Source organism: Schistocerca cancellata, chromosome 8 (assembly GCF_023864275.1).
Source record: "Schistocerca cancellata isolate TAMUIC-IGC-003103 chromosome 8, iqSchCanc2.1, whole genome shotgun sequence".
Lineage (NCBI taxonomy): Eukaryota > Metazoa > Arthropoda > Insecta > Orthoptera > Acrididae > Schistocerca > Schistocerca cancellata.
The window spans coordinates 347,948,722-347,963,938 of record NC_064633.1 but is presented as its reverse complement, the minus strand read 5'-3'; the positions used below and the strand labels follow the sequence as shown (position 1 = coordinate 347,963,938).

At 44.7% G+C, this 15,217-nt stretch overlaps 1 protein-coding gene across 1 annotated transcript; it reads right to left on the bottom strand.

Moving 5' to 3' along the window:
* Positions 1-774: 774 nt before the first annotated feature.
* LOC126095569 (uncharacterized) lies at positions 775-1,623 on the bottom strand. Its single transcript, XM_049910346.1, has one exon. It carries the CDS (start codon positions 1,621-1,623, stop codon positions 775-777), a length of 849 nt encoding a protein of 282 aa, XP_049766303.1.
* Between the last annotated feature and the right edge of the window lie 13,594 nt (positions 1,624-15,217).

The window sequence follows — 15,217 nt, the reverse complement described above, 5'->3', positions numbered from 1 at the left end:
TGAACCATTTCTCTGATTGAGATTCGGTGATCGTTCATAACCTTACCTTTCACGTTTTTTTTCTTTTTTTTATTATTAATTCAGCGCTTGATGATGTGCCAGGGTGTCCAACGCGTTAGTCCTCTTCTGCTTCTTTGCGGTGCTTATACCACTCGTGAACCGCTGTTTTACTCACAGCACACTTGCCCAATCATTATTTTACATTTCTAAACTTCTGCTGAAGTTTTTTACGTCCTTATTAAAAAAAGTTATTAATACAAATTCTCTGACACATTCGTATACAACATAAGTAATCTTCGAATCATTAAAGTAAATGTAACTTCTTTGACAGCCGATAACAGAAAGAATATCCGATATGGTTAAAACTTTACAGATACTCCTCACACACATTTAACAACACAACAAGTAAAAAAAAAAAAAATCATGCGAATTGGAGTAATACAACACACAAATCCGTGCGGTTCTAGGCGCTTCAGTCTGTAACCGCGTGACCGCTACGGTCGCAGGTTCGAATCCTGCCTCGGGGATGGATGTGTGTGATGTCCTTAGGTTAGTTAGGTTTAAGTAGTTCTAAGTTCTAGGACTGATGACCACACATGTTAAGTCCCATAATGCCCAGAGCCATTTGATCCAACACGCCAAAGAACAAAAATTCTCGTTACCTTTTGGTCACTCGCGTACCCTATCATCTATACGGATTAGAGTCGTCGAATTCGTGACTGGATTTGAGGCGAAAATTTATTAATGCAAATAGACTCATATGTACTGTTCAACTTACTTGAGAATTTCCTGATGCGTCGTGATGCAGTTTCGAAGCTCCGTGTACATCTCGTCAGACATTGGTTTCCTCTCACACGTGCCACAGTCCTCTGCTCTACAACTGTAGAGCCGCCCAAATTCGTTGTCGGTTTCCTGTCCTCCGCCCAGTTTCGACAGACGAACGTTGAGAATCTGCAGCTGGGCGGCCACGTGAACCATGCCCGTCACGAAGAACATGTCCTGCCCGATACTGATGAAGCACCAGTAGAAAATCGAGTGGCACTGCACGAAATAGATGACAACGTATAGAAAGAAATTGTAGCAGTCAACTCCGTGGAGGGTGAAGAAAGGCAGGAGTCTCTTTTCCGAGCCGGTGGCCCAGGAGATGACGGGTATCATGTACCAGCCGAACGCCAGGAGGTTAAGGTAGGCGATGGGCCAGAAGGTGAGTCGCAGCGTCTTGCGGTGGGCGTCGGTGAAGACGGCCATGAGGCTGGGGGTACTCTCGCAGTGCGGCCGCTGAATCCTGATGACGTCACGCAGCGCCGCGACGAGCCGGCTGTAGGCGGGCACGTGCGTCGAGAGGTGCGCCAGCTTGAGCACGCCGCCGACCAGAGTCATGGCGTTCATGAGCGCCTGCGTGATCTCGTGCATGTCGCCGCGCGCCGAGTACATGAGCTGCAGCGCCATGGCGATGCTGGCCACCTGGCTGAGGTAGACGGAGGCGACGTGCAGCGGGAACAGCCGGCCGAGCCCGCGCGGCGCCGAGGGCGGCCACACGCCCGCCAGCTGCAGCAGCCGCACGTTGCTGCGCAGCACGTCGTCCGGAGACACGTCCGGCCGCTTGCGCCCTCTTGCTGACATCCGCTCCGGTGTGAGCCACTCCTGTCAACTGATATTAGTTTACATATCACAGCAGTTCACTTATAGAGAGGCTTAAACATGGTGTTGTCCTGGGCCAGTTCCTTTTCTCATTGTACAGTGTTACAAAATCATACTGAAAAACTTCGAGGGGTCGCCTTGAGGGACAAATTCTGGATCGGAACCTCGGTCTGGAAACGTCGTCCAACGACACAATAGAGCGGCAAAGTTATAGGTGCCGGCGTCTATTGCTAGGACACCACTTCTACATCTACATCCATATCCGTACTCCGCAAGCCACCTGACGATGTGTGGCGGTGTACCTCTATCGGTTCTCCCTTCTGTTCCAGTCTCGTATTGTTCGTGGAAAGAAGGATTGTCGGTATGCCTCTGTGTGGGCTCTAATCTCTCTGATTTTATCCTCATGGTCTCTTCGCGAGATATACGTAGGAGGGAGCAATATACTGCTTGACTCTTCGGTGAAGGAATGTTCTCGAAATTTCAACAAAACCCCGTACCGAGCTACTGAGCGTCTCTCCGGCAGAGTCTTCCACTGGAGTTTATCTATCATCTCCGTAACGCTTTCGCGATTACTAAATGATCCTGTAACGAAGCGCGCTGCTCTCCGTTGGATCTTGTCTATCTCTTCTATCAACCCTATCTGGTACGGATCCCACACTGCTGAGCAGTATTCAAGCAGCGGGCGAACAAACGTAGTGTAACCTACTTCCTTTGTTTTCGGATTGCATTTCCTTAGGATTCTTCCAATGAATCTCAGTCTGGCATCTGCTTTACCGACGATCAACTTTATATGATCATTCCATTTCAAATCACTTCTAATGCGTACTCCCAGATAATTTATGGCATTATCTGCTTCCAGTTACTGATCTGCTATGTTGTAGCTAAATGATAAGGGATCTTTCTTTCTATGCCCGGGTTCCCGGGTTCGATTCCCGGCGGGGTCGGGGATTTTCTCTGCCTCGTGATGGCTGGGTGTTGTGTGCTGTCCCTAGGTTAGTTAGGTTTAAGTAGTTCTAAGTTCTAGGGGACTGATGACCATAGATGTTAAGTCCCATAGTGCTCAGAGCCATTTGAGCCATTTCTTTCTATGTATTCGCATCACATTACACTTGCCTACATTGAGATTCAATTGCCATTCCCTGCACCATGCTTCAATTCGCTGCAGATCTTCCTGCATTTCAATACAATTTTCCATTGTTACAACCTCTCGATATATCACCGCATCATCCGCATAAAACCTCAGTGAACTTCCAATATCATCCACAAGGTCATTTATGTATATTGTGATTAGCAACGGTCCTATGACACTCCCCTGCGGCACACCTGAAATCACTCTTACTTCGGAAGACTTCTCTCCATTGAGAATGACATGCTGCGTCCTGTTATCTAGGAACTCTTCAGGCCAATCACGCAATTGGTCTGATAGTCCATATGCTCTTAGTTTGTTCGTTAAACGGCTCTGGGGAACTGTATCGAACGCCTTGCGGAAGTCAACAAACACGGCATCTACTTGTGAACCCGTGTCTATGGTCCTCTGAGTCTCGTGGACGAATAGCGCGAGCTGGGTTTCACACGACCGTCTTTTTCGAAACCCATGCTGAATCCTACAGAGTAGATTTCTAGTCTCCAGAAAAGTCATAATACTCGAACATAATACGTGTTCCAAAATTCTACAACTGGTCGATGTTAGAGATATAGGTCTATAGTTCTGCACATCTGTTCGACGTCCCTTCTTGAAAACGGGGATGACCTGTGCCCTTTTCCAATCCTTTGGAACGCTACGCTCTTCTAGAGACCTACGGTACACCGCTGCAAGAAGGGGGCAAGTTCCTTTGCGTGCTCTGTGTAAAATCGAACTGGTATCCCATCAGGTCCAGCGGCCTTTCCTCTTTTGATCGATTTTAATTGTTTCTCTATCCCTCTGTCGTCTATTTCGATATCTACCATTTTGTCATCTGTGCGACAATCTAGAGAAGGAACTACAGTGCAGTCTTACTCTGTGAAACAGCTTTGGAAAAAGACATTTAGTATTTCGGCCTTTAGTCTGTCATCCTCTGTTTCAGTACCATTTTGGTCACAGAGTGTCCGGACATTTTGTTTTTATCCACCTACCGCTTTGACATAAGACCAAAATTTCTTAGGATTTTCTGCCAAGTCAGTACATAGAACTTTACTTTCGAATTCATTTAACGCCTCTCGAAAATGGCTCTGAGGACTATGGGACTCAACATCTATGGTCATCAGTCCCCTAGAACTTAGAACTACTTAAACCTAACTAACCTAAGGACTGCACACAACACCCAGCCATCACGAGGCAGAGAAAATCCCTGACCCCGCCGGGAATCGAACCCGGGAACCCGGGCGTGGGAAGCGAGAACGCTACCGCACGACCACGAGATGCGGGCTAACGCCTCTCGCATAGCCTTCCTCACACTACATTTCGCTTCGCGTAATTTTTATTTGTCTGCAAGGCTTTGGATATGTTTATGTTTGCTGTGAAGTTCACTTCGACAGCGATGTGACTTCGTACACTGTAGGCGGAAAGTCTAGGTGTGTAGTTTGTTATTCAGTGACCGCGACTGATTGCCTCGATTGACAGAGGAGAAGATGGAGTAGCTACTGCATAGCCAAGCCTTATCTCCTATGAATGAAATGCTTTGATGCGTCGGTGGATGGCGCTTCTAACAATACCACCACTTGCAAGTAGGTTAGAAATCAGATTAATAATGTTGCTCACGTAGCATATGTTCGCTTTATCGGGCAACAACAAAGTTATTGGCTGTGGATGGTATCGTCAGAATGGGAATAATGAAGTCACTGTGAAAAAGTCTTTAATTTTGGCACTTATCTTGAATGGATTCCCACGTAGATTTCGTCGAAGTTGTTACGGCTCATCTTGTTCATTCTAGGGTGATTCCACTTTGACTGCTAGAAGGTCCAGATCTGTATTTTAGCAGTATTTGAAGACCTAACAAATACGTTTTTCAGGAAATTCTTAATGATCAAACAATCCCAGATCAGAACAATGGTATGGTAAAAATAATTTTTGACTTGGTGTTCACGACCCACATTTTTATTAAACTTCTTGTAAATTCACATATACTTCTTCTTAATTCATCATCAAGAAGACAGTTTTGTATCAATCTTCATATATTTAATTTCCACTTTAACCAAACACAAGACTTGACTGTTGTTTTACAGAGCGAAATAAAAGCTTAACTTCTGCAAAGTGAAACAAAGACTGCTCTGTGCGCATTCGCGCCAAAACGGTTACAAGTAAGTCAAAGATTATGACAATCTCACAGAAATGAATACACACAAGAACCATATCACTGTAATATATCCGCGGGACTGCTACGGTCGCAGGTTCGAATCCTGCCTCGGGCATGGATGTATGTGATGTCCTTAGGTTAGTTAGGTTTAAGTAGTTCTAAGTTCTAGGGGACTGGTGACCTAAGATGTTAAGTCCCATAGTGCTCAGAGCCATTTTTTGTAATATATCGATACATCGGAGTACCTATACATTAATAAAACCAAATATGAATATTGTCACAAAAATATGTCTGTTACTTCGCAGAAAAGCAGTACGATATTGCTGGCATCGAGAACTGGGTTTGGAGTGCCGTAATGGTCACGTAAATAAAGAACCATTACACGCTTTCGGATGCGGGTTTCCATCAGTAGTTTATTTTTCTCCTGGAACCCTCTAAAATGTGCTTTTCGTTATAAAGGACATAAATAAATTGTGGGCGGAAAACGGTGTCCGAAACCGTCCTCTACCATGGCAATAGAATATCACATTCATAGGAAACAAGGCCTGTCTATACGGCACCTAGCTACATCTTCTCCATGGCGATCGTGGCAATCAGTGATGATCACTGAATAACAAACAACATTGCGAGACGTTCTGCCTACAGTCCGTCAGCGTAATAAGTCACGTTTGTTGCCGATGGGGTGGCCTAGTCGCAGACGTCAGTGCCCGTAATTCCGACGCTCTATAGTGTTGTTGGATGAAGTTTCCAGAAAAAGGTTCCTATACTCAGTTTTTTTCCTGTCGCAGTTTGTAGATATAGTTTGGTAACACCCAGTATGTTAATGATGTGTGAACTGTTCCCTCCCAATGCTACACACTGACGCTCATCAGCTATATCTAAGTGCAAGTCCAACAAACCTGCTCCCAGCCATACAGCATGTAAATGCTGACTTATTGCCCTATCGTAATGGATGTAGAACATAGTTTGGAAACTTAAACCACCTAAAAACTAAACAATCTTATTCCCTCACAAAAGATTCATTAACACTCAACTGAAAGACTCTCTTTCACACATTATCCTAAAGGGCACAAAATTACTTTCTCTTCTTCACCATAGATCTTGGGGATAATTGTGGACTGTCCCTTACACTCGATTGAACACAGAATTGTAGTCTTAAGAAAGTATGAGCATCACTACAGAAATGTAAAGAAGTATATCGTTTCGAATTTAAAATGAAGCTTGACTGTAGTGGTGCTACTCTCCAAGGACTTTTGCATGAGACCTCATAGGGGCGAGAATTGGCAATGAATGCTTGTGTACGATACACATGTGATGTACGTTACTTCGGCCACAGCGCTCCTGCTTATGAAAAGTTATCATGGCTATGTGCCGATAAGTGTAAAGACTATTACAATTTATGTCTGCTCTATCGTCTTCAAATTCATTTCACTCCCTCTTATCTCCAACTGTTACACTATAATCTCAACAGCATAGCAGAAATATTTGTTCTCAATAAAGTAAAATTCTCTCCGTATCATCACATAATCCTGCCAAATTCTATAATTAATTTTCTGTAGCAGCACCTTGGAACAATCTTCCTCAAAATATAAAAGAAATTAAATTCCTTCCAAATTCCAAAAGGCAGCTAATGGCCCACCTCCTATCACAATCGCCATCTCTCCCATATTACTTGCCTGCAGCTTACTGTCATAGATACCCCCTCCACCACACCATCTCCCTCCAGCATGTCTCCAGAGTTCTTTATTTAAATTCTGTTCTTTGCTAACAGCCACTGTTACTTTCATTTCACTCTTCTCTTTCTTTATCCCTTCCTCTTCCGATAATATTAAACATAGTTTTGAATGTGCTGAACTGATTTATATCATTTTTACTTCCCTTTCATTTTTATTATTCTTATTAGTGTTAGTGTTGTTGCTGTTTCTATGAATATTTTTGTAATATTACTGGTATGTGTTTCCCTTAAGGCTCTAATCTGGTCAGGCTAAATAAGCAATAAATAAATAAAATAAAGTCACTGTAAGGCAAAGAGTTTGTTAGATTACATGATGATGTAATATTAATAGGTAAGGGGGAGGGAGGTAAGATAGTGTTTAAGCTTTAAAATCAGAAGTAATGAAACCATACAGATGTAACAGATATATAAGTATAAGTGTCTACTCTGAATATCTATCGAGTGATCTTAGCATACTGTGTGTGCCACCAGACTTGAACTAGCAGTGTTTCGTGACGTGTCTACCACTTTTTGTTTAAGTTTTGCGCTAAGAGCTAAACTATAAAATTACATATATTTATTTAATGGCAACAGCAAGGACGGAAAATGAAACATGTAACAGGGCAAAAAGTGCAACAAGGAAGTGTTTCCTATTTACCTTCTTTTTTAAATATACAATCACAAGATTAACTTATTTTAGCTGAGACATGCTACCTTGATATCACGGGTAGAAGCGTCAATTTGCATACTACAGTGTTGTATGTTTTTAATCACGATTGTAGGCGGTGGTTAAATCTGATACACTGATCATCATAAAAAGAACAGCTCCCAGAAAGACAAGGCCAATTTTGATCATTGACTGCCGAAAGGTGTATGATACCATACATTCGAAACGATTACACTTTCAGCTGCGATGGACCAACACTTATTGCAACACACAGCCACAAATCGGACTTGTTAATGTGGCGTCAGAGCCCCACAGTTCCGAATGCAAGAGTCTGAAAGTCGTGGCATGGAATTTTACAGCTCTCTGATGTAGTCCTATGACACACCATCCCATGCTGACTGTGCATAAGTATGCAGTTCTGACAGATTGGTGGGTGGAGGTGGAGTCGTGATGACACGTTCCAAGGTACCCCACACATTGTTGATTAAGGAGAGTTCCTGCGATGCTGTTGGCTATAGTGGAGTATACACAACCACAAGTGACACTTTGGAGGTGGCAGCGGTGTGAGAGTGTTGTCCAGTTGAAATCGGATATGGGAGTTACCGTTCATGAATAGGTACTACTTGCAGGGTCCCCTCCATTTACTACGCAGCTGTCGTGGAACCCATTAGGAACACAAAGAGCACTGGCATCATATGATATCATTCCATATACCATCATACAAGGGTGGAAGGGCGTTTGATGGGAGACATACTTCCCACGATGCTCTCCATAGTGCCTTCAAGGAAGAAGCGCGACTCATTGCTAAAGGTAACCCACTGCCAATCAGCTGGAACCTTTCTCAGTCACTGCTGACACCAGTCGAGTCAGAAACGAAGTTGCAGGGGTGAGAGTGGCAGCCATCAAAATGCTCAGCATGTGGCACCAGGCAACCACTGGCCAATCGTGCTGGTATTTATGGGATGTGACATAAAAGGCAGGACAGCAAGCTGATTTGCCCCTATCGTTGATGTTGAATCTGTGTACACATGGTGGACAATTCTCCCTGTAGTGCATGTCGAATATACACTCCTGGAAATTGAAATAAGAACACCGTGAATTCATTGTCCCAGGAAGGGGAAACTTTATTGACACATTCCTGGGGTCAGATACATCACATGATCACACTGACAGAACCACAGGCACATAGACACAGGCAACAGAGCATGCACAATGTCGGCACTAGTACAGTGTATATCCACCTTTCGCAGCAATGCAGGCTGCTATTCTCCCATGGAGACGATCGTAGAGATGCTGGATGTAGTCCTGTGGAACGGCTTGCCATGCCATTTCCACCTGGCGCCTCAGTTGGACCAGCGTTCGTGCTGGACGTGCAGACCGCGTGAGACGACGCTTCATCCAGTCCCAAATGCTCAATGGGGGACAGATCCGGAGATCTTGCTGGCCAGGGTAGTTGACTTACACCTTCTAGAGCACGTTGTGTGGCACGGGATACATGCGGACGTGCATTGTCCTGTTGGAACAGCAAGTTCCCTTGCCGGTCTAGGAATGGTAGAACGATGGGTTCGATGACGGTTTGGATGTACCGTGCACTATTCAGTGTCCCCTCGACGATCACCAGTGGTGTACGGCCAGTGTAGGAGATCGCTCCCCACACCATGATGCCGGGTGTTGGCCCTGTGTGCCTCGGTCGTATGCAGTCCTGATTGTGGCGCTCACCTGCACGGCGCCAAACACGCATACGACCATCATTGGCACCAAGGCAGAAGCGACTCTCATCGCTGAGGACGACACGTCTCCATTCGTCCCTCCATTCACGCCTGTCGCGACACCACTGGAGGCGGGCTGCACGATGTTGGGGCGTGAGCGGAAGACGGCCTAACGGTGTGCGGGACCGTATCCCAGCTTCATGGAGACGGTTGCGAATGGTCCTCGCCGATACCCCAGGAGCAACAGTGTCCCTAATTTGCTGGGAAGTGGCAGTGCGGTCCCCTACGGCACTGCGTAGGATCCTACGGTCTTGGCGTGCATCCGTGCGTCGCTGCGGTCCGGTCCCAGGTCGACGGGCACGTGCACCTTCCGCCGACCACTGGCGACAACATCGATGTACTGTGGAGACGTCACGCCCCACGTGTTGAGCAATTCGGCGGTACGTCCACCCGGCCTCCCGCATGCCCACTATACGTCCTCGCTCAAAGTCCGTCAACTGCACATACGGTTCACGTCCACGCTGTCGCGGCATGCTACCAGTGTTAAAGACTGCGATGGAGCTCCGTATGCCACGGCAAACTGGCTGACACTGACGGCGGCGGTGCACAAATGCTGCGCAGCTAGCGCCATTCGACGGCCAACACCGCGGTTCCTGGTGTGTCCGCTGTGCCGTGCGTGTGATCATTGCTTTACAGCCCTCTCGCAGTGTCCGGAGCAAGTATGGTGGGTCTGACACACCGGTGTCAATGTGTTCTTTTTTCCATTTCCAGGAGTGTACATATCCTACATGTCGTGTCTGTGTGCCTTCCTATATTAAGAGGCAATGGTGATATCTGAATATTATTGGAACAAGCAGTACGACATTAGGAGCATCCAGCCCCCCACAGCCTCACGATGCAGACCCTCTCGAACTCGACCAGCTGAGCAGATGTGTCACCTTGGATTATTGCATGTTCAGGTGATGCTTTAGTGACCGACCCCAGTGACTGGTACGGTCGTTTGGGGTCCTCTTACGTCAACCGAAGGGCATCACAATGTGGCAACAGTCATTCTCTCCAAGAGTGCGGCTAGCAGTGCCAATTTAATCATGGACATCGCTGATGGTGTGCATAATACTCACCCAGTTTGCAGTGGATCAATTGGGTCCTTTCGGGTGCAGCTATTTTTATAACGAATAGTTTCCAGCGAACGTGCATCTGTAACTCTTTGTGAGGTAACTCTGAATGTATGAGCCGCCACTGACTTGAGACAACACAAGTAGGTACATACCAGCAGTGGCGGCTGTTTCCAAATGGAAGTTCTGGCAGACAAGCACAGCTCATGCTATAAGTGGTGACACTGCAAGATGGAGTTGACTCCCACCACAGTGCTGCACATGAGTTGGCATGCAACAGTGCAGCCATTAAAGTTCAAAAGTATCTGAATTTTGTGTAAATTAGCATGACACTCAAAAGCAACTGAATGATCGGAATGTGGTGTATACTGGCACTACGTTCAAAACTATCCAAACGATATATTTTAATACTGCTCTAATATTTTTCATAGTCAACAATCATACTATAGACGTGGGTTAATGTATGATGCTAGAAAAAATAATTCTTTGGAAAGTAACGAACAGCTCACGATTCTTGCGTATACATTTGACTTGGTTTGATGTAAAATGCCATGCATCCTGATTCCTTTGCGTAGACAGACCGGTATAGGCAAGTTTGATCTCACTGATTGGATCGATAAGTTTTACCTTGCTAACATTGACAAGTATGGGCACAGACACATTTTTGTCAGGTTGACGACATGTGGCATACTTGGTGACTCGCTGACTAAGTGAAAAAATAGATAATAAATCAAGGTAATGAATCGTAACAGGTCACTGAATTGGTTGTTGCTGTCTTCTATCCATGTGTCATCAAGACATTTTGTGCACACACATACAGCTTCAAAATGTAAGTGTGAAATATTTTACAACAAATAGTCCTGATTTTTGCTTATCTTTTTTCGTATTTTTTATTCTTGCAGACAAAAAGATGTCCAGTGGGAAGTCATATACTAGAGCGAAAGGAAGTTATTGATGTTTTTGCGTTGTATGACAAAAATGAGTAAAATTTTAATAATTTCCGCTATTTCTGACAAGTGTTAATGATGAATTGATAAGAAATTTGGAGAAGAATGTTATAACTTGAATGCAGCTGACTACTATTATTGCCATGATTATGTAATATTTATAACGGCTTTCCTAACATTCATTTAGTCTTTTACACTGATGACGTTATCTCTCCGTATCAACACTCTTTTAAGCAATAGAGTGTGAGTATGAGGTGTCACATTGTTGACCCTCCTATTAAACTGAATCGTACAAGATATAAAAGAGGTAATGTGATGAAAATGAAAGATCATCATTAATTATTATGATTTAATTAGTTTTTACGCAGTAAAATCAGCTATAGTCAATATTTATCTTTACCTTATAGTGACCGCACGCTAGGGTATTAACTTTATCTTCCAGTACAATACATCTGACATCTACTGCTGATAATGCTGAGTTATGCTGCCATGGAGTAGCTATAATGTTTGAGTGACTTAGAAAGCACAGCATATCCTCATTGAGTATTAGTACTGTTAACTATGTTATCTGTCGAGGTTTCATGTAGTTTTTAATGTGTTACAGCTGAAGATGAGACTGCTCTGAATTGCAACATCATACACCAGCTACGCAGGCTTGCAAAACTTAAAGACAAAATTAACTATACCATACCAAGCATCGCATCTCGAAGGAACAGGGACCATACACAGAAAGAACTGATAGAGTATAATACAGATGGAAACTGAAAGACATACGCAACGGGACGAACAGAAATGACTCTTTAGTCTGATGTGTAGAAGGCTTACGGGTACGCGACAAACACCACGAGAGGCTGCCACCAGACAGATACAGCAATTCGTCAGCTGCCCCTAATTTCCGAGCAGCAGGATAGAGCTCACAAATTCGGACATCTTTTTGCTACCACGCCATGTCCAACACTTCTGTGCTATCGTGCATATTTGGCCTGCATCAGTTTCAGCATTTCAAACATACTCCACTGAACTCACTGTGGTTTATGGTAGTCAAATGGTTCAAATGGCTCTGAGCATTATAGGACTTAACAAATGGCTCGGATCACTATGGGACTTAACATCTATGGTCATCAGTCCTCTAGAACTTAGAACTCCTTAAACCTACCTAACCTAAGGACAGCACACAACACCCAGTCATCACGAGTCAGAGAAAATCCCTGACCCCGCCGGGAATCGAACCCGGGAACCCAGGCGCGGGAAGCGAGAACGCTACCGCACGACCACGAGCTGCGGACAGGACTTAACATCTGAGGTCATCAGTCCCCTAGAACTTGGAACTACTTAAACCTAACTAACCTAAGGTGATCACACACATCCATGCCCGAGGCAGGATTCGAGCCAGCGACCTGCACCTGCGACCAGAGCACTATGGGACTTAACATCTGAGGTCATCAGTCCCATAGACTTAGAACTACTTAAACCTAATTAACCTAAGGGTTGGGTTGTTTTTGGGGAAGGAGACCAGACAGCGAGGTCATCGGCCTCATCGGGTTAGGGAAGGACGGGGAAGGAAGTCGGCCGTGCCCTTTCAAAGAAACCATTCCAGCATTTGCCTGGAGCGATTTAGGGAAATCACGGAAAACCTAAATCAGGATGGCCGGACGCGGGATTGAACCGTCGTCCTCCCGAATGCGAGTCCAGTGTCTAACCACTGCGCCACCTCGCTCTAACTAACCTAAGGACATCACACACATCCATACCCGACGCAGGATTCGAACCTGCGACCGTAGCAGCGCGATTCTGGACTGAAGCACCTAGAACCACTCGGCCATAGCGGCCGTCTTATGGTAGTCCTCTGGACGTTACAAAAAGCAGGACATAGTTCTCAATAGAGTATATTGATCACCAAGTACAGCAAAGCATACTCTACAACGTTTTCCCATGCTTCCCCCAAGTTTGGTAAGGAGTTATTACGGTAGGGTGTTCCGTTACTCTGCCAACGTGGTCGACAGCTCATGGATGGTCGCTGTTTCTTGAGGACGTGCTGTAGTACGTCTTGCCAACGTCTCCCACACGTGCTCGGTAGGAACAGGTTGGTCAGTCCATTCGTCGAATATCCTCTGGTTGCAAGAGCTCCACCACCAGCATTGTTCGATGCGGTCGCGTACTGTCATCCACTAAAACGAAGTCAGGAGTGCTCCCCAGGAAACACGCACAGCCGGCCGGAGTGGCCGTGCGGTTCTGGGCGCTACACGCACATGGCACATGGCGGATGAGTACAATGTCACAATAACGTTGATTGGTTAATATTCTGTGTTTACGGATGTGGAGGTCAGTACAGTCATGCAACGTTATTCCATCCCACACCATACCACCTAGACTACCAAAACTACTATGTTCGAAAATGTGCTTGGTTTATGTGTTCACACCTCTCTCCGTACGAGGACACTCAGCATTGTCGAACATGATGTTTAGTTATTGTCTTTGAATAAAAGTGTTATTTCAGTTTGTCTCATTGCGTATTTGTTTCAGTTATATTCTGTACTGCACTGTACTCTACGTCCCAAGTTTCATCAAGGTACGTTGTGTGTCGGTGACACAGTATGCAAATGTTACTTTCATCGTAAGATTTGCACAATAGTGTATAATATTTAGCTGACCTTAATATCAGTTTCGGAGGTGAGGGAATGATTTTTTTATAATGAATTTAGACATGGGAATAACATTTTTAGGTTAGTAATTCTGTCGACAAGTGCACTTTGATCTCTAAGTGGGATGGGCAGTAGTGTGCCTGTGTGTTTCATAATGCTATAGAACGTATTTTTACGTATTTCTATGAGTTTAATGCGTGCTAGAGTTACGTTCATATGGCATTAACAAATCCAGATACTTTTGAATAGGGTAGGCTGAGCACATTGATTAACAATAAAATATTGTGCTGTCATTGGCTGTTTCATTTTAATGAATACTGGAAAAAATTTCCGCCAGCGCCATTTTGCATTTTTAACAATGTTGATTGGCTATTTCATTTTTAACTAATGCTAAAAAAAATTCCGGCTATCGCCATTTTGTATTTTTTTCAGCTCTGATTAGATGTTTCATTTTTAATGAAAGCTTAAATATTTTTAAAAACTTCCAGATGAAATACAGAGATGGAACGTTGCTGCCACGATATTTCCGTGCAGAGTCTCCTGGACTTTTCCTGTGAAACTGGTGAAAATTCGCTGAACTGCCCTGTTAAACACCCCGTGGTGTTTTCAATTGTCACAGGGCACGCACAGCTTTCAGCGCATATGCTTGCACTGCCTGACAGGGCACTGCAGCGCGTGCCATCCATGGTGATAACTTGTCACATCGATATCAGATCGATCGTTTTCCAATAGTAAGATCACAGAACGACGCCGGTTACCCAGAGCACTAAGTTTTTCTGTGAGAGAATTTCATGATGAACCTAACGGGAAGGCGCCGTCGCGGTTGATAAGGAACGGAGACAGTCGTATTTCCATTGATGTTAATGACGGAACTCCAAAAAATTTGACGTACGGGCCACAATTTTTCTTCCATTGAATCTCAGCGTTCGGCCAGTGGAAACACAGCGTTTCGCGATAGCGGATTTCCTGTTTTCGAGGAGGCGAGTATGACACCAGTATTCCAAAATATTCTCCTGGACAGTGCACGTTTTTTTGTTTTATATGTGATTTGCCACACTCACACTGAATCTTATAATCACTCACCTTGCGCAGCTATAAGCCATCCTTGATTGATTCGAAAAGGGCTGACATTTTTGATGGAAGACGATAGATCACATTACGTCTTCTTAATACTCTGCTAGTTTTTACCGACGCACGTTTCATGAAATATTTCGAGGAAAGAGCACTTGTCTCAGCACTTTTAAAACCAACAGTGTTTTGGCGATACGTTGATGATACGTTTATAGTTTGGCCTCGTGGTTTGGACAGCCTCCGTAAGTTCGTTAAACGTCTCTACTGTAAGCGTGAAAACATAAACTTCAACATGGAGATGAAGACGGAAGGTTTTTTGTAATTTTTGTCGTCTCGATACGACGTACGAGCGGTGGAACCCTCGGTCTTTCGAAAGCCCGCTCATACAAGCTACGTAAGTCACCATCCGTCACAAACAATGGATGTTCTGAAGGTCACG

What these genes read in the sequence shown, in the direction of transcription:
- LOC126095569 (XM_049910346.1), bottom strand. Translation starts at nt 1,623, where the DNA reads ATGTCAGCAAGAGGGCGCAAGCGGCCGGACGTGTCTCCGGACGACGTG.